The 26,530-nt window shown below is 47.4% G+C and overlaps 1 protein-coding gene across 2 annotated transcripts in view; it reads right to left on the bottom strand.

Moving 5' to 3' along the window:
* Window positions 1–26,530, bottom strand: part of LOC147105348 (bile acid receptor-like) — a 166,422-nt gene that overhangs the window by 12,413 nt on the left and 127,479 nt on the right. Inside the window, exons 6-9 of one of the 2 annotated variants that reach the window (XM_086011627.1) lie at window positions 24,983–25,087; window positions 23,593–23,692; window positions 21,906–22,034; window positions 3,749–3,877 (exon numbers count right to left, since the gene is read on the bottom strand). In XM_086011627.1, the coding sequence (XP_085867753.1) occupies window positions 3,749–3,877; window positions 21,906–22,034; window positions 23,593–23,692; window positions 24,983–25,087 (463 nt within the window). The remainder of the gene's footprint in view (window positions 1–3,748; window positions 3,878–21,905; window positions 22,035–23,592; window positions 23,693–24,982; window positions 25,088–26,530) is intronic. The other variant, XM_086011628.1, reaches the window with a different exon arrangement.

Here is a 26,530-nt window from a genome sequence, read left to right as displayed (position 1 = left end):
GTGAGGGTGACCCAAATGGTTCGGTGATCCTCTTTTGCGATTACATTGTGAAGTTTGAGACAGCTTAATCTCCTGTTCTCGGATTCACTATCGCTCATCTGGTCTTCGGAACTACTGTCCGTCATCTTTTGTACTTTCTTGTACGGTTCCTTAGTAGCCTTTTTGTTGTCGCTGGTCTTCTTCCCAGACCTACAAACTCGTGCAATGTGTCCAATCTTCCCGCATTGTCTGCATATTTTGTCTTTGGACCAGCAGTCCTTCTGGTCATGGTTAGTGCTGCCGCAGCGATAACATTTTGCAAATCCCCGTGTCATTTCGTGGGTGCCGTATTCCTGTGGTTTTTGTTGAATTTCTGCAGCTCCCCTGGCTGCTGCTTCATACGATACTGCCACGCTGAAAGCCTTATCTAGCGTCAGCTCTTTTTCTGCGAGTAACTTCTTCTGTGTTCCTTCACTCAGGAGTCCACAGACAAATTTGTCCCGTAGGGTATCTGCCAGTCCTGCTCCGAACTGGCAGTGCTTTGATAGCTTGCGTAGTTCCGTGAGATACTCAGCATTGCTCTCATCTTTGTGCTGAGTTCTCCTGTGGAATTTAAATCTTTCTGCTATCAACAGCGGTGCAGGGTTTAAGTGTTCCTGTAGGACAGCAACAATTTCGTTAAAACTCTTCGCCTTCGGTTTGGCTGGAGTAATCAGGTCCCGCAATAGGCCGTACGTTCTAGCGCCCATTAAGTTTAACAATATCGATGCCTTTTTCCCCTCCGCTATATCGTTTGCCTCAAAATTTACCTCGACTCTTTCCACATACGTGGTCCAGTCCTCTAATGTATTATCAAAAGCAGTGATACAGCCAGTCTTCGGCATCTTGCAAATCTAAAATGGCGCCTTCTTCCCCGATTTAACAAAATGGCGCCGCCCGTGCTTTGCCTTCTTCCCCGCTGTTGTTAGTGCTGCTTTCCACAGTTTCTTGCGTGTATTCTTTTTCTTTTATTATTTTCCCATCGTGGAGCGGACCCTCTGGGACACTTCCCTCCCTCTTCTGAGGTCCGAACGCTGCCCAGCTTCGAAGCACCGGCCGCGCCCTGTATGCTCCACCCTCTCTCTCTCTCCTTGCTTCCCGACTCGCTGCCCGGCCCCGTTGAAAAGCCACCCAATCGAGCTTCAGCCCGCCGCAGCCCAGGAAGGATCAGAGCACTACCTGCCACCAGCCCGACTAGCTGAGAAACCACGGACCGAGGAACCCAGCCTGGCTCTGGACAGTCTCTCCTGCAAGTTTTTAAATCGATGATTGACGGTCGACGCCCATTTCTCGAGTTTCAATGGCCTCTTTTTTTTTTTCTTTCTTCTGGCTCCGACCTTCAACAACGTCATCGGAGCTGCTGCTGAGTTGCAGGTAAGTTCGTTTCTAACTCGTCGCCAGTGTTAAGTCCGTGAATGATTGAGACACGGACTAGCAGGAGAGAAAACAAACAGATCTTTACTGGTGAAAGGCATAAACGAAACTAAACAACAGAGGCTCTCTAGCGCCTTTTATACAGGGGTGGTCACTGCCAGTACTGCAGTCTGAGACCAGTTATTCCCTTAAAGGTACATACACAACAGTAACGTTCCATCGAACTGTCACTAATAGCGCTAGGCGGAAAGGTTCCGGGCGCCACCGAATATCCGGTCAGGGGCGCCTAAAAGGCGTTGCACACTGAAATGACGTCATGATCGGCCTGCGCACGCGGGAGCGCGCTAACAGTTAGCGCAGGCGTTAAATGTATAGTCAATATGGGAGGTGTCGCTATCTTCATTGCGCCTGCCCGAACATTGGGTAACGCCCCACATTTCGGACTCATTAGGCGCTAATCGCCGGCGCTAACAACTGAATTTCTAGGCCAAAGATTCTGCAAAGGGATATAGATAGACTAAGTGAGTGGGCAGTAAGGTGGCAGATGGAGTATAATGTAGGGAAATGTGTGGTTATTCACTTTGGTAGGAAGAACAGAAAAACAGAATATTTTTAAATGGTGAGAAACTTTCAAATGTTGGTGTTCAGAGAGATTTGGGTGTCCTCATGCAAGAAACACAGAAAGCTAGAATGCAGGTATAGCAAGCAATAAGGAAGGCAAATGACATGTTGGACTTTATTGCAAGGGGGTTGGAGTATAAGAGTAAGGAAGTCTTGCTACAATTGTACACACCTGGAGTACTGTGCACAGTTCTGGTCTCCTTATCTAAGGAAGAATATACTTGCCTTGGAGGCGGTGCAACGAAGGTTCACTAGATTGATTCCTGGGATGAGAGAGTTGTGCTATGATGAGAGATTGTGTAGAATGGGCCTATACTCTCTGGAGTTTAGAAGAATGAGAGGTGATCTCATTGAAACATTCAAGATTCTGAAGGGGATTGACAGGGTAGATGCTGAGAGGTTGTTTCCCCTGGTTGGAATGTCTAGAACTAGGGGGCATAGTCTCAGGATAAGGGGTAGACCATTTAAGACTGAGATGAGGAGGAATTTCTTCACTCAGACGGTTGTGAATCTTTGGAATTCTCTGCCGCAGAGGGCTGTGAATACTGAGTCTTTGAGTATATTCAAGGCTGAGAGAGATAGATTTTTGGACTCTAGGGGAATCAAGGGATATGGAGATCGGGTGGGAAAGTGGAGTTGAGGTCGATGATCAGCCATGATCTTATTGAATGGCAGAGCAGACTCGAGGGGCCATATGGTCTACTCCTGTTCTTACTTCTTATGTTCTTATGATATGTGATATCTGAAGTGTGATGGGTGTGTGGAAAAGTTTTAGAGATAGATAAAAATAAGTCAAATGAGCACTAAACACTAAACATAGTGACACTTTAAAAGTTCAGCTATATGCATAAATTGAAATGCTCATTCCCTTCTCATGAAATAGCAGCCCAGTAATAGAAAAATAATGAAGAAGATAGTCTCATCTGGAATTTGCAACATTTCAAAACTGGAGATGTGATTTTAACATGCCTGCATCTGAGTGTGATTTGTATCAAGGGGTTTACTGTAGAAAGCAATGTAGTGGAAATGGCATCACATTTTAGAGGTAAAGGAACCCACCACAGTTTTATTTCAATAATCACTCAGAATCAATTAAATTATTTTCACTGGTTAAGCCACTAATTTAGTTATAGCCAAGGATAAAGGGAATTATTCCTTTGCTTGACTATGATCTGTTGATCTGAGATATTACACACTTGTAACATCATTATGATTGTAGAACTTCATTGTTTTGTTTGTATTCACACTTGAACTGATAAACAAGGATACTGTGGGAATAAATACCACTGGTTTTTCCTCCTTCTCCAATCCATGCCGCCGGAAAACCTGTTATGGTGGGGTGGATGGCTGAGAGATCTTGAAAGGATAGAGATAGACCCTGTTGTGGAAAGGGGCGGGATGTATTGATTTTTTAAAATGTTATCTTCAACATAGCCTCTATGTTGGCCAGTCAGTGAGAGGAGAACGTGAGCATGGTGCACATGTAGCTAGAGGGTCAGGTGTGTGGATATCAGGGCTCCATTGCTGTGAATGCACACAATTACTGTCTTTAATACATACTTAGCATATGTGCTAACTCTAATGCATTGAGAAAATGATCACTCCCCAGATATTATAATGATCCCTGCCCTACACAATTTCCCCCTGCCATCAATATGAAAATGAAATCAAGTGTGTCGCAATCTTTTTTACCTCAATTATTGCAATACAGTAATAGTACAGGGACAGATGGTACCTAATGTGCGATTTGGAACTATAATCGAGATTTCATCCAAATGAGACTGCTCCATCATGACAGCTGGAATATGCTCTTCAAAACACTGGTTATGACAGCACCCAGAGAGTGTGGAGTAGTGATCAGCGTCTGTAAAACAAAGGAAAGAATCGTTTGGAAAAGGAAGTTCCAATCATGTGTAGCCCAATGTGATATGCCAACTATCTAGAATCCATGATATAACAGAAGTATTCAGCAGAACTATCTGATTTACGTTTTGTACATCAGTGAATGTTTAAGCCTCAGCGCAAGCAAAGCAATTCAGAACATGGGGAAGTGAGACATTCATTGTAAAATTTTAATTTTAAGTATTGAACAAGATGATAAAATAATAGGATTACATAGGATATATGGCACAGAAACAGGCCATTTGACCCAACCAGTCCAATCCTGCGTTCATGCTCCACACGAACCTCCTCCCGTCTTTCCTCATCTAAATCTATCAGTATAACCCTCTATTCCCTTCTCCCTCACATGTTTGTCCAACCTCCCCTTAAATGCATCTATACTATTCGCTTCAACCACTCCCTCTGGTAGCGAGTTCCACGTTCTCACCACTCTTTGGGTAAAGTTTCTTCTGAATTGCCTATTGATTTCTTGGTGACTATTTTAAATTGATGGCCTCTAGTTATGCTCTTCCCCACAAGTGGAAACATTCTCTCTGTATCCACTCTATCAAAATTTTTCATAATTTTAAAGACCTCTATTAGGTCACCCCTCAGCCTTCTTTTTTCAAGAGAAAAAAAACCCGGCCTGTTCATCCTTTCCTGATATGTATACCCCCGCATTTCTGGTATCATCCTTGTAAATCTTTTCTGGTTACTAATTAATGTTACGCAACGACTGCTGCCAATCAAGTTGAAGTAGTTGTTCATGCGCAGTTTCAGTGTTTTTTCGGTTGTTCGCTAACTGAAAAGAAAATATTGTCGCCATTACAAATAAAACACTTCCAGAGAAAAAGGCGGGGCGGGGGTGGTGAAAAGAGAATGCTACTGCTGAACACAGCTGAGTCCGGAAAAGAAAATCTGCGCCAGCAAAACACAGTAAACGTCCATTTTTATTAATTTTCTTCTCCTTTCCCTTCACACGGAGTTTGTGCTCCGTACAAATAAATCTCCGCAACCCTCCCCCCGTGAAAATATTATACATTAATACTTAAACCAATCCTCGCTATTATTATACATTATTAAACCAACCCATAGCTCCATAGATTCCATAGATTTAGGCATGTGATATGACTATATTATTATACATTCACAGTTAAACTACCAGAGATTTATGCACAGAATCCTTCTGCGCAACTTCCGGTCATTGGCAGCAGTCACATGTTATTATATATAAAAAACAGCCCTACTATTTTGGATAGCAATCGCCCGTTTAGAAAATGAGTAGTGTAGTCAGGTAGCTTGAACTAAAAGGTAAGCAATGTATCATGAGGCACGAGCCTCTACCGAGGAGGACACAAAATAGGATGGGCACAAGCCAGTGGTCAAAGGGCAATAAAAGGGTAGAGAGGAAATTATTCCAATCTTTTATCGGGTCAACTTTTTTAACACAGTATTTGCAAAATGTCAGATCATGGGTAGCCTAATGAACTGTATATATTACTATTTACCTGGTAATCTGATGATAGTTATATACCTATGTTCTCAGATGGTAAACTGGTAAATATACATGTAGCATTGTGGCCAAGAGGACGCTGTGATGGTCAGTAACAGAGGGAAGGTACGGTGTGGGACGATTAGTGAATGGGGAATTTGGGTTGCGTTCATTGGTACTGCAGTTCGATGAGTCAATCACAGACAGCCCGGGCCAAAAGGGGCTGCCTGGGTTTCCTCCTCCCTACCACTTCCTCCTCCTCCTCCTCCTCAGCTGGTCACTGCATGCCTGGTGGCAAGGGTTGAGCTGTCATGTTGGCAAGGCTGTGGAGCATGCAGCAGACCATGATGAATCTTGAGACGCGCTCTGGTGAGTACTGCAGGGCTCCTCCAAAATGGTCTAGGCAGTGGAAGCGTCGTTTATGGACGCCAAAGGTCTGCTCTATCAGTTTCCGCGTGGCAGTATGACTTTCGTTATATGCATGCTGCCCACGTGTTTGCGCAGCAGAGTCATGAGCCAGGTGTCAGCAGATAGCCCTTGTCATCCAGTAGCCACCCTCTGGTTTGTCGTGGTGGCTCAAATGCGGATGGCACAGCGGACTGCTGCAGAATGATGGCAACATGACTGCTGCCAGGATACCGAGCATTGACCTGCATGATGCACTGAGTATGGTCACACACCAGCTGGACATTGAGGGAATGGAATCCATTCCAGTTGCAGTACCTCTCCGAATTGAGATGCAGTGCCCACAAAGCGATGTGTGTACAATCAGTGGCACCCTGCACCATGGGGAAGCCAGCTATCCTCACAAAGCTGTTGTGTGCTTGCTCCGCCTGCTTCTCTCTGGCAAGAGGGAATGAAATGTATTCAGCTCTCTTTGAATACAGAGCCTCACTCACCTCCCTTGTACGGGAGTGGACGGCAAACTAGGAGATGTTACAGATGTCTCCTGCTCCAGCCTGGAAGGAACCCGACATGAAGAAGTTCAAGGCCATGGTCGCCTTTACAGCCACTGGCAATACCGTTCTCACCCTGGACTGAGGATGCAGGTCTGCCTGCAACAGGTGGCAGATTTCAGTGAGCACTTCCTTAGTGAAGCGGAGACGTTGCATGCTCTGTTCCTCACTGAGGTTGAGGTAGAGAACTGCTCCTTGAAGACTCTGGGTGGATGTGGCCTCATGCCGAGAGCCCTTCTCCCCCCCTCCTCCTGCCTCTTCTAGCAGCTTGTCCTGGTCTGTGTCACCTCTGCTCATTCTCCCTGTCGTGCTGCAGGCCAAGGGGGATACAAACTACTGCACCTATGTCTGGGAGCAACTAGTCTGAGCAGACCCATTGCAAGTCAGTACCAAGTCCTTGAGCATGTGCCCCATCACTCCTTGTAGACTTTAGGCAAATTTACAGAAGTCTAGAAAGCACCAAACACTTCTACAAACTCAGCAAGTTAGTAGAAATCAATCAGCAACTAACCTGTAAGTAAGTGGTGATCCCTTTAAATAGCGCTGGTGGGGTCTCCTTCCTGCTGCTGAACACATGTTCTGCTGTGCGAGGTTAAGGGAGGGTGTTAGCTCCAGGGTTGAGGTTGAGAATGGCAGCACTGGTGTCATATCAGCATTACATGCTGATTGATGTCATGATCTGCGTACTCTGCATACATCCAACGTATGTTCCCAGCGCCGGTGCTAACACCTTCACCGAAATGGCATCTGGCGTGTCCCACAACAGAAGTGTGCGCGCACTGCTTGGATGCCATTTTTGAGCCGTTTGCACACCACTGGGTAATGTAACCACAATTGATTTGGTACACATAGGCCTATCTCTCCATAGAAACATAGAAACATAGAAGATAGGAGCAGGAGTAGGCCATTCGGCCCCTCGAGCCTGCTCCGCCATTTAATAAGATCATGGCTGATCATCCAAACTCAGTACCCTGTCCCTGCCTTCTCCCCATATCCCTTGATCCCTTTAGCCTTAAGAAATATTACTAACTCCTTCTTGAACATATTTAATGAATTGGCCTCAACTGCCTTCTGTGGTAGAGAATTCCACAGGTTCACCACTCTTTGGGTGAAGAAATTCCTCCTCATCTCTGTCCTAAATGGCTTACCCCTTATCTTTAGACTGTGATCCCTGGTTCTGGACTCCCCTGCCATTGGGAACATCCTTCCTGCATCTAGTCTGTCTAGTCCTGTTAGAATTTTATAAGTTTCAATGAGATCCCCTCTCATTCATCTAAACTCCAGTGAGTATAAGCCCAATCGACCCAATCTCTCCTCATACGTCATTCCTGCCATCCCAGGTATCAGTCTGGTGAATCTTTGCTGCACTCCCTCCATGGCAAGAACATCCTCCCTCAGATAAGGCGACCAAAACTGCACACAATACTCAAGGTGTGGTCTCACCAAGGCCCTGTACAACTGCAGCAAGACATCCTTGTTCCTGTACTCGAATCCTCTCGCTACGAAGGCCAACATACCATTTGCCTTCTTAACCGCCTGCTGCACCTGCATGCTTACCTTCAGCGACTGGTGCACAAGGACATCCAGGTCTTGTTGAACTTCCCCTTCTCCCAATCTATTGCCGTTCAGATAATAATCTGCCTTCCTGTTTTTGCCACCAAAGCGGATAACCTTGCATTTATCCACATTATACTACAATTGCCATGCATCTGCCCAATCACCCAACCTGTCCAAATCATACTGGAGTTTCTCAGCATCCTCCTCACAGCACACACGCCCACCCAGCTTTGTGTCGTCTGCAAACTTGGAGATATTACATCTAGTTCCCTCGTCCAGATCATTGATATATATTGTGAATAGCTGGGGTCCTAGCACCGATCCCTGTGGTACCCTACTAGTCACTGCCTGCCACTCGGAAAAAGACCAGTTTATTCCAACTCTTTGCTTCCTGTCTGCCAACCAGTTCTCTATCCTTGCCCCCAATCCCTTGTGCTTTAACTTTACACGCTAATCTCTTATGCGGGACCTTATCGAAAGCCTTCTGAAAGTCCAAATACACCACATCCACTGGTTCTCCCTTATCTATTCTACCAGTTACATCCTCAAAAAATTCCAGTAAATTAGTCAAGCACGATTTACCTTTTGTAAATCCATGTTGACTTTGTCCAATCCTGTCACTGTTTTCCAAGTGCTCTGCTATTACATCTTTTATAATGGACTCTAGCATTTTCCCCACTACTGATGTCAGACTTACTGGTCTATAATTCCCCATTTTCTCTCTACCACCTTTTTTGAATAGTGGGGTAACATTAGCTACCCTCCAATCAATGGGAACTGTTCCAGAGTCTATAGAATTTTGAAAGATGACCAGCAATGCATCTGCTATTTCTAGGGCCACTTCCTTAAGTACCCTAGTATGTAGATTATCAGGCCCTGGGGATTTATCGGCCTTCAATCCCGTCAATTTCCCTAGCACCATTTCCCTACAAATACTAAATTCATTCAGTTCCTCCCTCTCATTAGACCCTATGTTCCCCGACATCTCTGGGAGTTTATTTGTGTCCTCTTTTGTGAAGACAGAACCAAAGTATGTATTTAATCGGTCTGCCATTTCTTTGTTCCCCATTATAAATTCCCCTGATTCTGACTGCAAGGGACCTACGCTTGACTTCACCAATCTTTTTCTCTTCACATAACTGTAGAAGCTTTTACAGTCAGTTTTTATGTTCCCTGCTTGCTTACTCTCATACTCTATTTTCCCCCTCTTAATTAATCCCTTTGTCCTCCTTTGCTGAATCCTAAACTGCTCCCAATCCTCAGGTTTGCTGCTTTTTCTGGCCAATTTATATGTCCTCTCCTTGGATCTTATGCTATCCCTAATTTCCCTTGTTAGTCACGGGTGAGTCACCTTTTTTGTTTTATTTTTATGCCAAGCAGGGATGAACAAATTCTGTAGTTCATCCATGCGATCTTTAAATGTTTGCCATTGCCTATCCACCGTCAACCCTTTAAGTAACGTTCCCCAATCCATCCTACCCAACTCGTGCCTCATACCATCGTAGTTTCCTTTATTTAAATTCAGGACCCTAGTCTCTGAGTCAAGTACTTCACTCTCCATCTTAATGAAGAATTCTATCATATTATGATCGCTCTGCCCCAAGGGGCCTCGCACAACAAGATTGCTAATTAATCCTTTCTCATTACATAATACCCAGTCTAAGATGGCCTGATCTCGAGTTGGTTCTTCGACATATTGGTCCAGGAAACCATCCCGTATACACTCCAGGAATTCCTCCTCCACAGTATTGTTACTAATTTGGTTAGCCCAATCTATATGTAGATTAAAGTCACCCATGATAATTGCTGTGCCTTATTGCATGCATCTCTAATTTCCTGTTTAATGCCATCCCCAACCTTAGCTGTTTGGGGGTCTGTATACAACTCCCACTAATGTTTTCTGCCCCTTGGTGTTTCTCAGTTCTACCCATACAGATTCCACATCATCAGAGCTAATATCCTTCCTTACTATTGTGTTGATCTCCTCTTTAACCAGCAATGCTACGCCGCCTCTTTTTCCTTTTTGCCTGTCTTTCCTGAATATTGAATACATTGGATGTTGAGTTCCCGGCCTTGGTCACCCTGGAGCCATGTTTCCGTAATCCCAATCATATTCTATCCATTTACATTTATTTGCGCAGCTAATTCATCCACCTTATTACGAATGCTCCTCGCATTAAGACACAAAGGCCTAGAAATTCAGTATAGCCACTTTTGGGGCGGTAAAGTCGGGCGGCCGCTAAAGTTTGCGCCTGCCGGAAAGTGGAGGCCACTTCGCCGATATTCAGTAGCTTTGGCCAAGGAGTTCGCTCGAGCGCTAAAACTGGCGTTGCACGGCTATCTTTAGGCGCTAAGCCGGCGGTGCAGACTGATACCACCGAGGCCGGGCGCAGCGCAGGTGCGGTCATGTTTTGATTGACAGCAGACACCCTGGCGCCGGCCAGCTCTTAAAGGGGGAAGGGTCGACTTGGTCTGCTGCCACGCCCTGGATACTGCAGCCCTCCAGCTAGGCCTAAACACTGCTGCTGGAGAGAAATAGCGCCAGGAAGGATGCAGAGGGCCCGTGAGCGAGCGCAGCGCTTCTCTGCCCATGATTTAAAGGTGCTGGTTAGGGCTTTGGAGAAGAGAAGCCATATCTTGTTCCCGGACAGTGGCAAGAAGCCTCCCAAGAGGGTGTACAGGAGAGCCTGGAGGGAAATCGCCCAGAGGGTCACAGCCAACAGCGATGTCCCCAGGACTGGTGTCCAATGCCGGAAAAAGTTTAACGACCTCACTCGGATTGTCAGGGTGAGTACCCTTTCCAGTGTCCTCCTCATCCTTGCATGTGCACCTCACATTATGGGCAAAGGGACCTCAAAGCCCTAATGGCCAGCCCTCATCCAGCAGCTATGGCACTGGCATGAACATTAATTGCACTTTCTGCACTTGACACACTGGCCAAGCTATTCGACCATGGGAGGCAGTGCATACAGCAACAGGGCACCACACTGGCCAAGCTATTCGACCATGGGAGGCAGTGCATACAACAACAGGGCACCACACTGGCCAAGCTATTCGACCATGGGAGGCAGTGCACACAACAACAGGGCACCACACTGGCCAAGCTATTCGACCATGGGAGGCAGTGCACACAACAACAGGGCACCACACTGTACTTAGAGGCCGTCCTTTCTCTTGCAGGCCAAGCTGGCCCAGAATCTGAAGAGCCGGACTGTCACCGGGGGAGGCCGTGCCCAGTTCCAGCAGCTCAGTGACCTGGAGGAGCGCGTGGGTCGAGTCATGGGTGCCCGGGTGATTGGCCCCGTTGCAATTGGAGATGCCGACCCTGTGCTGGGCCCCAATGGTAAGGACATGACCGTTTGGACCTCTCTCGTTCCCCTTGCGCTTCAGATCTACATCCTTTGCCACTGTCCGACCAATGCGCAGAATGCCACCACTCATGCCTCCCTCGCTGATGCCTTGTCCTCACTCTAAAGCTACTCTTGTGCCTTCCTGCTTTCAGCTGGTGAGGAGGAGGTCCCTGAAGCTGCGAGTGTCAGTCCCTCGGAAGAGGAGGACGAGGAAGAGCAAGAGGAAGGCGGCACATCGGGGGAACCCTCATCCGCGCCAGGGGATGGCAATGGAGGGGACACGTGTTCCCTGGAGGAGAGCCAGGGGGAAGTGTTGCAGGGGAGTGTAGCTCCTGTGCCCAGTGGCGTCCAGCCAAGCGGGAAGGGCCGGCCAGCTCGGCTGCCTTCTCCCCAGAGGGGGGAAGTGTTGCAGGGGAGTGTAGCTCCTGTGCCCAGTGGCGTCCAGCCACGCGGGAAGGGTCGGGCAGCTCGGCGGCCTTCTCCCCAGAGGGGGGAAGTGTTGCAGGGGAGTGTAGCTCCTGTGCCCAGTGGCGTCCAGCCACGCGGGAAGGGTCGGGCAGCTCGGCGGCCTTCTCCCCAGAGGGGGGAAGTGTTGCAGGGGAGTGTAGTTGCTGGGCCCAGTGGCGTGCAGCCACGCGGGAAGGGTCGGCCAGCTCGGCGGCCTTCTCCCCAGAGGGAGAGTCCGGCCTCCAGTCCGGAGACGGTCCTCGCCCAGGAGCTGCGCCTCCTTGATCAAATGTCCGCGGACTCGGATTGGCGGCACACCGAGTTCATGGGGATTGTGGCACGGTTGCCTGAGGCCATTGAGTCCCTGGCTCATAGTGTGTCCGATTTCGGGGCCTCACAGGCCAGGGGTTTCGAACAACTCGCGGCAGCACAGGCCAGGGGTCTCGAACAATTCGGGGCATCACAGGACGCGAGTCGGGCCGAATTCGGGGCATCACAGGACGCGAGTCGGGCCGAATTCAGGGCAGCACAGGACGCGAGTCGGGACGACTTCAGGGCAGCACAGGCAGCGAGTGGACAGTTGATCAGTGGTGCCGTGCAGTCACTGGATGGTCTGATGCGGGCACAGACCAGGGCAGTACGGGCACTCACTGCTGCCACACTCGCTGTGTCACGCATGCATCACCAGGGCACCCGCCGCGCTGCTGCAGCACAGCGGTCTGGCCTTCACCAGATTGCTGCGCTTGCTGCAGTGCCAGCCCGGCCGAGTGCCAGTGTCTCTGGCGACCAGCGAGCGCCTGGCATGAGCCAGCTTGCCCCCATTGCTGCAGCCGCCACTGCCACTCCCCCAGCAAAGCTGCGACGAGCTGCTGGAGAGACTGATGCTGCCCAGCCACAGCTGCAGCAGTCAGCAGCCGGCCCCTCGAGGGCCAGAGCTCGTCTAGGCTGACCCCCAAGGGCATCTGCCGTCACGTAATGTGCCCCTCAGGAGCCTTCCCCCAGCCTTGCAACACCCACAGGGCCCAGGTTGAGGCGGAGCAGCAGGTCGTCCAGGGGCCGGAAAAGGCTGGACAAGGACTCGCCCTATCGGCACACAAAGTAGAGTGTGTTGGCAAATGTTTTTTTATATGGGGGTGCTTGTGCTGTCTATGGGGGGGGTTCTTTTGGTAAGGCCGAGGATGAAGGCCATTTGGATGGACAAGTTTTGTTATTCCTCCCCAGGTTGTGGGAGTGAGATATGTTTTTGACTGTTTTTTGGGGGTGTTGTGTGTTTTTGGGTTTCATGTGGGAAGGGCCCTGAGTTTGTTCAATAAAGCTTTTTCTTTATTCAGCTTGTCCATGTGTGATGTTTGAAGTGGTTGTTGCGTTAACCGGCTGAGGGCTTGCGGAGCGGCTGCATTCATGTGCCTTCATTGCCACAAGCCATTCCCTGACAGGGGGCCTAGAAGTGTCGTTCAATAAGCCGCCGACGGACGGCCCTTGGACCTTGTGGCTCCCTCCTGGGCTGGTACTCCTCCTCCTCCTCCTCCTCCTCCTCATGGTCCTCCTGCTCGTCCTCCTGAGGTGGTGGTCCAACGTGAGGTGGCAGTGCCTGAGTCCTGCGGATAGCCAGGTTGTGCAGCATGCAGCAAACGACGACGAACTGGGAGACTCTATCCGGCGAATACTGCAGAGATCCGCCGGAGCGATCCAGGCAGCGGAACCGTTGCTTGAGGACGCTAATCGTTTGCTCTATGATGTTACTTGTGGCTTGATGGCTTTCGTTGTATGCCTCCTCAGCAGGGGTCCTGGGCGCGCGGAGCGGGGTCATGAGCCATGTACACAAAGGATAGCCTTTGTCCCCGATAAGCCATCCTCTTGGGGGAGGCTGTGCCTGGAACATGTCAGCCACAGTAGTCTGGCGCAGGATAAATGCATCGTGGCTGCTGCCTGGAAAGCGGGCATTGACAGCTAGGATGCGCTGCCTGTGGTCACACACCAGCTGTACATTGAGGGAATGGTAGCCCTTCCGGTTGCGGTAATCCTCGGCATTGTCGATAGGTGCCCACAAAGCCACATGCGTGCAGTCAATGGCGCCCTGCACCATGGGGAAGTCGGCGATCCTCGCAAATCCGACTGCACGCTGCTCCTGCCTCTCTAGGGTCATGGGGAAGGAGATGAATTGGTGTCTCCTTGTGAAAAGGGCATCGGTGACCTGCCGGATGCAGCGATGCACGGCGAACTGGGAGATGTTAGCTATGTCCCCAGCAGCGGCTTGGAAGGAGCCGCTTGCATAAAAGTTCAGAGCCACCGTGACCTTCACTTCCACCGACAGAGACGTCCTGCACATCAGCTGTGGATGCAGATCTCTGTGAAGCAGCTGGCAGATCTCTGCAACCACTTCCCTTCTGAAGCGCAGCCTCTTAACACACTGCGCGGCAGTCATGGTGAGATAGGACACCTGCTGGCGGTATTCCCTGAGTGGGTAAGGCCTACGTTGCCGACGCCTGATGGCCCCTCTGCGTCTAGGCATGGCTGCCCCTCTCACACAGCGTCTGCGAGCCCTTCGCACATAATGCTGGAACTGAGGGTTGGAACCCCATGCAGCCCCCATAATATACTTGCAAACAGTGAAATCACAATGAGTCAAATTTCCAAGCTCTGGCCAGAAGCCAAAAATACCTCTCCTATGTTGGCCCAAATCAGTAAGGTCTCTTCCTTGGTCTCTGTCCAGAAATCCGTTGCACTAAAGTCATTGCAGCAAAATGGCTGCCCTTTATAGTTCAGTCTAAGTGCCCTTTAATTAGCGCTCCCCGAGGCCCGCAGGGCCTCTGCTGCGTTCCACTTCACAGTTCTTAACAGCGCCACGCCCACATTGGGCGGGCGCCACTGAAGTTCCGGTTTGGGGCGCACAAACGGCGTTGCACGACGAAATGACGTCATAAGTTGCGCGCGCAGCTGAGCGCGCGCAAACACTTTGCGCCGGCGCTAAATGTCTACTGAAGTTGGGCGTAGGCGCAGATCGTTCTGCGCCCGGCCGCTAAGTGCCTAGCGCTCGAGATCTACTCCTCTTATGGCGCTAACGGCTGGCGAACGCAACTGAATTTCTAGGCCAAAGCCTTCAGGCTTGTTTTTTTAACACTCTTAGACCTTTTAGAATTATTATTTACTGTGGCCAAGTTTGATTTAAACCCTTGATTTCTCTGGCTGCCACTTTTGCTTTTCTCCTTCCTGTTTTTTGCTTCTATCCTTGTTTCCCTTTCCTCTGTCTCCAGGTGAAATGACAGATTTCATGGCCGGAATTTTCATTACCGGGGCGGGTCGGGCGAGGATAGTCGGCGTGGCGGCTCGGAACCCCATTCTACTTTTCATCCTGCTCCTCAGAGCGACTTTCTTTCCCTTAATGGCATCTATTAAGGCAGGCCTGTGCATTACCCAGCCCTATTAAATGGTGCGGGACTGATGATGTAATCAATCTCTCATTTCCAGCCGGGATATTTAAAGCTGCCTTGGCCACATTGCAATTAAAGATTCATCTATGAGTGTGTAGGCAGCACAAATCACCATCTGGTTATTGCTGAGCTTTGCACAGACGGCTTCGCACAGACAGAGGGCTGCACTGAGGTTCTCAGATGACTCCCTACATATTTTTGTGGAGGGAGTCAGAGCACGCAGGGAGGTCCTGTTCCCTGCTGATGGACGCAAGAGACCTCCCCAGGAGACCAAAAGAGCCTGGCTGCAAATTGCAGAGAAGGTCAACAGCAGGGATGTGGTGAGGAGGAGCTGGGTGCAGTGCCGAAAGCGCTTCAATGATCTCATTAGATCAGGAAAGGTGAGTGCAAAGCCACACTCAACTTCATCCTGCTGTGCCTCTCATCACATCCCCATCACTCTGCCTTCCCAAGAATACTCCAGCACATCATTACTCACACCAACTTACCTTGCATGTCCGCTCATCCCTCTCTCTCTATCTACATACTCACATCCCCATCTGACTAATCAACCCTCACACTTATCCTCATCCTAATGCAACCATACCAACTAACAACACACAAGGAGGCCACTTTGCATTGGCACTTTGGCATTGGCACCACAATAAGAGGGCGAGGGAGAGAAGCGGAGGTGGTCCCCCATCATTCACCACATCGATAGCAGCAGAGGAGGTCGCCCTGGAGGTGTCAGGTGTTGTGGAGCAGCTGGTGGTGGGAGACGGAGAGAGGGGGACCTCTCAGCAACCTGGTGAGAGAATTACATCTTATACAGCCACATGGCATACAGCAGTCACTCATATAGTGACTGATGTCAACAGCCAGTGAATGTTCATCATGTGCATAATGGTATAGTTACCCATTCTTGATATGACATTTCTAAATTATCTCTTTACTCTCCCATAGGTCCATCAAGAACGCCCCCCACGCACTCCCCCAACTCCCTACCCACTGTCCAGGTGGAAGAAGACGACTCCTCAGAGGAGCCTCCAGCCTCTGAGGGTGCAGCATCAGTAGACATAAGCGCACCCAGCACCAGTGCAGATACGCACACCTTGGTGGGTCCTATACGAGATAGAGTAGTGTTGTCAACTGGTGTCTCACAAGTCACAAGTGAGTAAGAGGAGATGGTGGAGACAGGGACAGCAGTGGAGACTCTTCAACGGAATGCTTAGGACGCTCCTAGCTCTGCTCAGCAGCATGCAGACACTGAGCCTTGGGGGCCATCGAGAAAGAGGGCAAACTTGGAGGTGCAGGAAGAAGTGGAGGAGGCTCGTACAGGTTTTGCGACCGCGATATCTGCAAATGTGCAGAGAATGGAGGAGTCCATCTCCAACATGAGCACTGTTTCGCAGGCGATGGCGACTATAGGCTCTTCCATGGAAAGGATGGCCACCTGCATGGAGCAGCTAATGCACCACTCACATGAGCACATGCTATCTATGGAGAACAGGTGGCAGAGTCTCACAGACCTTCTCTCTAGGAGGGATGTCAACGCAGACTTGGGTCCTCATGGCCCCACTGCGGTGCATCAAGATGCTCTCCAGCTCCTTACTAGCAGGGAAGTGCGGGTGGCCCATGTGAGGAATGATGGTGAGAGGGGACATGGAAGTGGTGGCTTCTCTCAAAGTGCTCACACTTCTCCCCAATTGCTTCCCCCTGAGTCAGAACCCCAGGTGCCTCCTTGGATAGTGATGGCCAAGTCTGCCCCTGCAGTCACATCAGAGGCTCCAAAATCCAGAGGACATCCGCCAAAAGTGTCTATGTAGTCGCAGTAGGGAAGTGAGCAGGCTACCTCTACCTCTGCTGAAGCCACAGAGGTTGCACCTCATAGAAGCACACGGAAATGAAAAACTACACAGAAGTAGATGCACAAGGGTAAGCACATGGGTGTTTAAAGAATTATTTTTGTTAAGGTTCCGTTACTCTTATGTCACATATAAAACTATTTATTTTCACCACTTTCCAGTCATGCCCATTTTTGTCTGCTACTTTGGAAGTGGCTTGGTGAGTTGGAGTGAATGGTCAGACACAATGTTATCACCAGCAATGGGGGGTCAGTGTGAAAGGAATGGCTTGGTCATTGTAGGGATGCTTTATGGTGTTGTTATGGGTGTAATGCAGGAAGTTAAGTAAATCTGACCATGATGAGGCCATCCCTGGCCTCCTGGGCAGCAATGGGCTCAGGTGCTGCTGGCATCTGGAACTCAGGTACTTCTTGCTCCTCCTCGTCTTCTAGCTAATGCTCCTCCTCCTCTCCTTCTCCTCCTCTGAAGACGCTATGCGCTCTGCAGCTTGCTCCTCATGCAGCACTAATTCTCATTGCTGCGCTATATTGTGAAGCGTGCAGCAGATGACCACAAATTTGGATACCCTGACTGATGCATACTGAAGGGCTCCTCCAGATCTGTCAAGGCATCTGAAGTGCATTGTCAGCATGCCTATTGTTTGCTTTATGACACATCTGGTGGACATGCAGCCTTAGTATGTGGTCTCCTCAAGGGTGCCATGAGCCACGTCATCCGTGGATAGCTCTTGTCTCCAAGCAGCCAGCCGGTTCAAAGAGCTGAGGGAGGGTGGACTGGTGCAGGATGAAAATATCATGACAGTTGCCAGGGAATTTGGCGCACACATGCATAATCTTCTTCTTATGGTTGCAGACGAGCTGCACATTGAGGGAGTGGAAGCCCTTGTGGTTCACAAGCACTCCTGGGTGATGATGGGGTGCCTTCATGGCCAAATGTGTGCAGTCGATGACACCCTGCACCCATGGGAAGCCAGCCAGAGCGCCAAAGCCGAGCGCCCGCTCAACAACACTGGCATCATCAGTAGCAAAGTTGATGTAATTGGCTGACTTGTCAAACATGGCATCGGTGACCTGTGTGATGCATCTGTAGGCGGCCGACTGTGAGATCCTGCAAATGTCTGCTACAGATCCCTGGAAGGACACCGAGGGGAAAAGTTGAGAGTGCTGATGACTTTGACAGCCATTGGTAAAGCATGTCCACCAGGTCCTCTGGGCTGCAGGTCTGGTTCCAGTAAGCTGCAAATGTCTGCGATGACCTTACGCGATAGCCTGAGCCTCCTTTGGAAGTGCTGCTCAGTCATGTCCAGGAAGCTCATCCTCTACCTGTATACCCTGTGTTGGGGGTATCACCTCTGGCACAGTGCAGCCCTGAGCTGATGTCCTCTGTCCTGTGGAGCATCAGGTCATTGAGGAGAAGGTTGTTGGTGCTGTTGCTGCTGGTGCTGCTGGTGTGCCTGCTGCTGCTGGTGTTAGGGCTGTTCCTGGTCCGATTCTGAGGACCAGGGTGAGACAGTATAAATGGAACCCATGCTAATGTAATAGATGGCAGGTCAAGTAGAGATCAGAGGACCAATCTGTCAATGGTGTGATAGGTAGTGGCAATGAAGTGAGAGTGGCTTCCGAATTTGCAGGAAAGGCTTGCAAACTGTAGACAGCTAAATCTGTGCTCAAAATGGAGTCAGCAGGAGCCTTTCCCATAGGCAAGTAAGCAGGAGTCAGGTGGCAGTATTTATTGGGATTTCCATGCTCTGCATTAATGACCTCGATCAATGGCCACTGAGCTTCCGCCTCAGGTTGACAAATATGGTTCCCGTGCTGCATGATTCCCGTGGTCATCCAGTAAAATTCAAAAGCACTGTTAAGGGTCTGACAACAAGGTATTAATGAGGTAAATTAGGTCGCCCCCCCTCTGCCATTTGGGTCTGTGCCGCGCTGGCAAACATGCCCAAGTTAAAGGCGCGAGGATGCGGGATGACAGTGCGTTCCCGACCTGCTCCCATTTATTGTGAATTTTACTCCTGACCCGGCTCCAATCCTGCACACAAGGCAGCATGAAAATTCCAGCCAATAACTCTTGTAAAATAGTCAGTACATAAAATCACAAAATAAGTATAGCCCATCTTAGCATATTCATAATAAAAGCTAGTCTCCCCATCATTACATTCAACTCTCTTTTAATAGTTCCAACGTTTTTCAGTCCATTAATCATTCTTTTTTCTCTGTAGAGAACTTCCTGACCTCAATCTTAAATTTACTTTTCATCAATTTGTGTCTACGCCTCCTTCTCCTACTTTCATGGCTTACCTTTAAATAGTACTCCATATTTACCATTCTTATATTATTAAATATCTTATATAACTTTATAAGCTCCCCTCTGTCATCTCCTTTCAAGGTTGAATAGCCCAAGTTTATCTTGCCTTTCCTTGTAACTGATACCAGGGATCATCTTATGGGTATTCTCTATGTCGCCTCAGGGCATGAATATTTCCCTTGTGTCTTAGCGACCAGAATTGGACACAGAATCAAGATACAGTCTGATTAAATACTCGATTTCAATGGCAATCTCTGATTTATACTCTACTGGCTATGATAACTAAATATGCTAAATGCCATGCTCTTCAATACTTCAATACCATTTATACAACACTGTCAGCTTGCTCAGTGATAGTAGTCTTATTTTTGAGTCAAAAAGTTGTGTATTCAAATCCCATTTCAGTTACTCAAGCATAAAATCTAGGCTGATGCTGGAGTACAATACTGAGGGCGTCTGTCTTTCAAATGAGGTGTGAAATTGAGGCCCCATCTTCTTGTTCAAGTGAATATAAGATCTCATGGCACTATTTAAAGAAGAGTTGGGAGTGCTCCTAGTGCCCTATTTTACCTCAACCAATACCACCAAACATAGATTGTATCTCATTGATGCTGTGGGTCCTTGCTGTGTGTAAATTTCTGTGAAGCACTTTGGGACATTCCAAGGATGTGACAGATATGATCAAAATGCAATTATTATACCACCCATTACTTATTCCAAGGCCCAGTACCATATACTGAATTTTATTTGCCACTGTTCGACCCAACTACAAATTTGGTTGGCTGCCTCATGAGATTTAAATGAGAGAAAGAGAGAGAACTTGCATTTATATAGTGACTTTCTTGACCTCAGGACACGTACAGCCAATATTCATGCCCAGTACTTTTGAAGTGCAGTTAACTTTGTAATGTAGGAAATGCAGCAGCCAATCTGCGCACAGCAAGGTCCCACAAACAACAATTAGATAATGACCAGTTAATCATGATGTTGGTTGAGGGATAAATATTGGCCAGGATACTGCTCTCACAGTTTAGCATTGTCCAAAACTTTGACAATATACATTCAGTTTCTGATTCCATCATTGATGTAAATTAGAAACAGTAGAGGCTCCAGCACCAACTCCTAATGCACTCCACTCAGATTTTCCCTCTACCCTATCATAGTTTCTTTAAGAAGCATCTGTTGCTTCTTTTCCTTCAATAGCTTTCTTATCCATTTTCAGACTTCACCTTCCATTCTTACTGAGCTTATGTAGCAGCCCTGTGTGTGGAACTTTCTGAGAGTCAATGTGTATATATCATAAAGCTTTGGATAGCTTGGGGAAAAAACCTCCTGAAAAAAGTGATATAGGTTGGTTAGGCAAGTCCTTCCCCTTCTGAAACTATTTTAGCTGATAGTTGCCAGATTATTAACATACAGGGCTGGATTTTGATACTGGAGGCGTGTAGGAGGCGAGATTACAACTTTCGGGGTTGTAGTCCCGCCTCCATCGAGTTCTAGCCAACCCACGTGATTTTCACTTGATTGACCTTGTTGAGCCCACCCAGGGGGCTCAGCAGGCCAATTAAGGGCCACCCGGCAACAGGTGACGTCACAGATTGATATTTCTTCTGTCAAGAGCTTTTGACAGCTGAAATATCAGCGTTTGACAGCTCTTTGAAGCTGTCAAACACTGACAATCTGTACTCCAAGTTAATTCCTTCCTCTCAGGCTGATTTAGAGATCTCTCCAGAACAGAAAGCTGAATGCTGCAATTTTTGACAGCTCGCGGCCATTCTGCTTTCTGTGCCAGTGAGATGAGGGACTCCCAAGACCTGAAGGAAGGAAGGCTGTAAAGGTAAGTAAAACTTCTTTAAACACTTTACACACACCAAACACACTTACCTTTGCACTCATACACCCATCACTCACCTGAACACCGGACATCTCGACCCCTCCAAGCCCTTCAGCCCGACGGTCCGCCTCGCTAACTTGCCGTGGTTTGGAGCCGTCGGGAATCCCACACTTCAGCAATAAAAATAGGGATTAGGCTAAAAACTGCCTGTTAACTACCTGTTAACAGGCAGTTAATTGGCACTAATCCCCTTCCTGCCTCGGGGAGGCGGGTCCCAGCACAGGTCGGGTATCTGCCTCCTTTGAAACTGGCATGGAGGTGGATTGGGGGCGGGATGGGTTTGTGCCCGCCGATTTCAAAATTTTAACCCCCCACACGTCTCCAATCCTGCCCCCACGGCCCAATGAAAATCCTGCCCACAGTGTCAGCTGTGGCTCAGTGGGGAGCACTCTCACCTTCTGAGTCAGAAGGTTGTGGGTTCAAGTCCCATTCTGGAGACTGGAGCACAGATATAGGCTGACACTCCAGTGAAGTACTGAGAGAGTGCTGCACTGTCACTCAAACTGAGACTCAGTCTGCCTTCTCAATATCCTACCACACTATTCAAAGAAAAGCAGGGGAGTTCTCATGGTATCCCCAACCAACATCACTAAAACAGATTACCTGATCATTATCACACTCCTGTTTGTGGAATCTTGCTGTGTGCCAATTGGCTGCTACATTTTCTGTATAATGAAGGCACTGTTAGTGATGAAGTAGCCACTCTTTATTTGAACCTCCCATTACTTACCCTGGATAAATTGGTGACTACTCTGTGTGAAGCGCTGGTTGTACAGCTGTGCAGACCGGAGGAACATCACTTCCACTGTGGAACCTTTTAGCAACGCAATCTGGTCTTCATGGTCTAATGTCTGGAATCCTTAAACAATACACACACTACTGAATTTCCAGAGTGTAACATTCAATCTCTTATATGCTCCATTCAGTATACATAAAAAGCAAATCATCAACAACAATATCACAAAAAACTGCTTTGAAAATGATTTATATTATCGAATGTTTGGTATTTTTTCAAATACTATTTCTTCATCAGTCGGAACCATTTAAAACTAAATAATACATTTTCTTTTCTCCGCATGCATTTGCTCACCAAGGTAAAGAATACATGGACAAAGGAAAGAATATTAGGGGCAGATTTTCTTACCCTATACACCTGGGGAACATTCAGGTCTCATGGGGAAAGGAGAAGAACAAAGGGCGGGGAACTGTGAGAAGAAAGTCCTGACCGTTGCCAAAGAATTTCATGGGGAGCTTCCGGGAGGCGCAATCAAGGGGCATATATGCAAATGAAGCAGGAGTCCTCAATGGGGCCGTCTACTTTCACTGGACAGGTGACAAAATACAAGGGCACCCAGAAGAAGTAGATGATAACCCTTGACCTGGTCCTCCTCAGCTCAAAGGATCTGAGAGGGACAGAGAACAAGACCAGGGAGGCCTAGAAAGACGTGACATCTTTTTATAGGCCCTCAATGGTTTCCACTGAGAAAAATAAATGCATTTCCGATATACAATGATTATTTTGAATTTGAAATGTTCAAATTAGCCATCTGTCTTCCTCTTTGTCTGTTTATGTCTCTCTCGGCTAGGGCCTTTCTCTCTCTGAAGTAAAAGTTAAACACACAATAACATAAATGTGATTTTTTTCCCCAAAATAAAACTGCAACTTTTTTTTTAATCATTTGGAAAAACAAAGGAACTAAGTAATTCTATTGCAGCAGAAGGATGTACACATAAGAACATTAGAAATAGGAGCAGGAGTCGGCCATTTGGCCCCTCGAGCCTGCTCCGCTATTCAATAAGATCATGGCTGATCTTCTACCTCATCTCCACTTTTCCGCACTATCCCCATATCCGTTGATTCCCTTAATATCCAAAAATCTATCGATTTCTGTCTTGAATATACTCAATGTCTGAGCCTCCACAGCCCTCTGGGGTAGAGAATTCCAAAGATTCACCATCCTCTGAGTGAAGAAATTTCTCCTCATCTCAGTCCTAAATGGCCGACCCCTTTTTCTGAGACTGTGACCCCTGGTTCTAGACTCCCCAGCCAGGGGAAACATCCTCCCTGCATCTACCCTGTCAAGCCCTGTAAGAATTTTGTATGTTTCAATGAGATCACCTCTCATTCTTCTAAACACCTTGGCAGTTGCAGTGAGAGAAGTATAATAGACAAGTGTGATAAGAAAGGTAGGTACACATCAGCTTGGCTCAGATGGTTGTAGTCTACCTCTTATTCCGAAGTTTGCAAGTTGCTGTAGATAGATATTAAAGAGATTTGCTGTTAGCTCTGATCACTGTATTGCAACAAAAACGGGGCATTTCTGGATTTAGTGCTGTTGTGTGTTGGACTGATGGAACTTTACTTGCAGGCCCTGTTCCCATAGTATAATAACACTGAAAATTTGAACCCTTCTCACCTGGCAATCTTTTGGTAAACTCCACTAATACTTCAACATGTAGTGTGGCATTCTCTGAGAGACGGAGAAAATCCTCCACAGGATTTGCAAGTTCCAGCAGCTGAATCAGAAAGAATAATGATATCAGAAACTGCACACAAAGGTTTCTTTAAAAATAAAATTGGTTAGTCATCATAATCCCACAAGAGGAATATAATGTGTGTTGAATACAAGGCTTTAATCAACTTATTTCAGAACATGGAAGTCTAGTTGTATCCACTAGCTGCTTGTCTTTTACAAAATGTCCCTGGCAAGCTGGGCCCACGCCCGAGTATTTATACTCCTTGGCGCCACCAGCTGGCCGTCCAGTGTTATTTCATAAGTAGTTTCTCGATGATGAGATTTATGACAACTATATTATCTGGTGTCTTACCATTTCAGTCTTTCTCTGGACCAAATCATCAACTGCTACAGTTCAACAGCTACTAATTCAGAAGCATTCTGGTTTTCCTGCTCCAGCTGCTTCTACTTCTGCTTTATCAACTAATGAGACTTTGTGGAATTATTTGCATTAGATCAACTGGGCTTGACACCACCTCGATCGATAGAGGTGGTCTGACATTGACAGCTAAAATGATTGTTAACTTTTTTCACTCCTAACTTCTCATATTTTTTTTCCTTTGATTTACATAAATATCAGCCCAGTAAAAAGATTATGCCTCAGACCAGATAAAAACAAAATAAACTTGGTGAACACTGCACTATATATATCAACGTGGATGAAAAGATGATCCAACTGTCAAATTTAATTGCACATTTATATGGTCTTTACACAGCCAAAAGCATGGAATACAGTACTGCTGCTGGACTGAGGGTAGAATCACAGATAAATCTGGACCAAATTACTTTTGGTTCTATTGTGGCAGAGCCACTGAGGGACTTTGAGCAACTGTACATAATTCCCTTTAACGATGTTTCGCTCCAACCTAAGCCTGTACCAGTCTGTTAGTGATTTCTGTGTTTGTACATACTGTTTGCATGTACGGGGCGCGGTCCCTTTAGGACTGCGGCAAAGCACGGGTAAATGCGATGACGTCATGCCACTAATCACGTGACCACCCAAGCGCGGGAAAAACGTGATGACGTCATGACGCCATCCACAGGACGCCTTGGCAGTCCTCGTGGAGCCTCCGACCAGCAAAGACCTGTTTTCGTGGTTCTCCTGTATTGCTCTCGACAAACTGTTTAAACTCGTTAGTTCTGCATTAAAACTTGTTTGTTTGATCGCCTGAGTAGACCTCAGTTCTTAGATAGGAATTTGGCAATTCCTACACTATTGAAATAAAAGGTATTTATGTAGCTATAATATTTAAGTGCAAAAAAGAGTTTTAAATACATTTTCAGTACATACAAATTTTCTTGCTGCTTCTTGGGGTATTCGGTACTTGTGATGAGCTTCCACAATGTAATCAAGGAGCTGTTGTTGCTCAGCTGTAAACTCTACTCTTTCCTGGATCTGTACGAAAAATGGAAAATGACTCAGACTACCCCAGTTGATCCAGTTTCATCAATCCTCTAGATGCACTGTGGAGAGGCATGGAGTTAGATCTGCAATGCGTTTTGATGTGATTCACCAGCATACTCTGCCATAATGCCTTGAAGCACTAATTTACTTATTGGTGGGTTAGAATTCCATGTAGGTGGCAGGGAATAAACACAAATCGCACAGTGATGCATAAGTATTAAGATTCCTTACACTGAAAAACCAAAGGAAGCATTAAAATACACAGGCAGCTCATCTGCCTTTTTTGGAATCATCATTATTTAAACGTCTCATGAGCACACCAATGTATTTTTTTTTGAAAGATCTGCCTTTTCAACATAAACCAACAGATTTTCCCATAGTGTCGATCACGGTGAGACAGTGGTTACTTAGAAATGATTTTAAACTGCCTGTTTCTTGTGTGATTGATGCAAGCCACATGGACCTGCGGGCTTCCATGTAGAGAAATGGTCCATTTGCATGAATAAAAGTAGATACTACTCCATTAATGTCCCAGCTAGTGTATGATCATTAGCACAAAATTGTGCACATAAATGCTGGGTTCCCTGGCATCCTGCACACTGCCTTCAACCACACAAAATTCAGCATCCCATCCTTGTTTGAAGAAAGACAAGGATCAAAGGGTTGGCTGGTAGGGGACTTTGCCTACCCACTCTTGCCATGGTTAATGACACCACTGCGCGCTCCATCAAATGATGCAGAGTAGAGATATAATGAAGCTCATACTTCCACTAGAGTGACCATTGGGAGCACCATTGACATTCTGAAACAGAGGTTCCCATGCCTGGAGCATTGCAGGGGTGCCCTGCAATATAATCCAGGGAAGGTATATAAGATCATAATAGTCTTCTGTGTGCTCCATAACCAAGCCATTGACAAGGGCAAGCACCTGGTGGAGTAAGAAGTGGAGCGGGCGGAGGAGGTGCAGGTGATACGTCAGATGAGCAAGACAAGACTTCAGACAGACCACAGGGCAGTCAGGCTGCTACTGGCCAAAGCTGCTGGAGAAATCTCATCCTGGAAACAACAACAGCAACACATGAGCAGCAACAGTAACATGCATTTATATAGCACCTTTATAGTAGAAAAATGTTCCTAAGTGCTTCACTGAGATGTAATCTAAAAATGGAGGCTGAGCCAAAGAAAGAAATATTAGGAGGGGTGACCAAAAGCTTGATCAAAGAGATGGCTTTTAAGGAAGGTCTTAAAGGAGGAGAGGGAAGTAGAGAGGCAGAGGGGTTCAGAAAGGGAATTCCAGAGCTTGGGACGTAGGCAGCTGAGGGATGGCTGCCAATGGTAGGGCAAAGAGAGGTGGAATGCATAAGGCCAGAGTCACAAAAACAGAGGGGGAGAAATTGAGTATAGCCTCGTTTGGGGTGCCAGCCTCACCAGGGC

The sequence above is a fragment of the Somniosus microcephalus genome, chromosome 18, assembly GCF_052327205.1.
Source record: "Somniosus microcephalus isolate GS21.2 chromosome 18, FLI_Smic_1.0, whole genome shotgun sequence".
NCBI lineage: Eukaryota > Metazoa > Chordata > Chondrichthyes > Squaliformes > Somniosidae > Somniosus > Somniosus microcephalus.
Note: the sequence above shows the minus strand (reverse complement) of the source record. Positions and strands in the feature narration are given on the sequence as shown.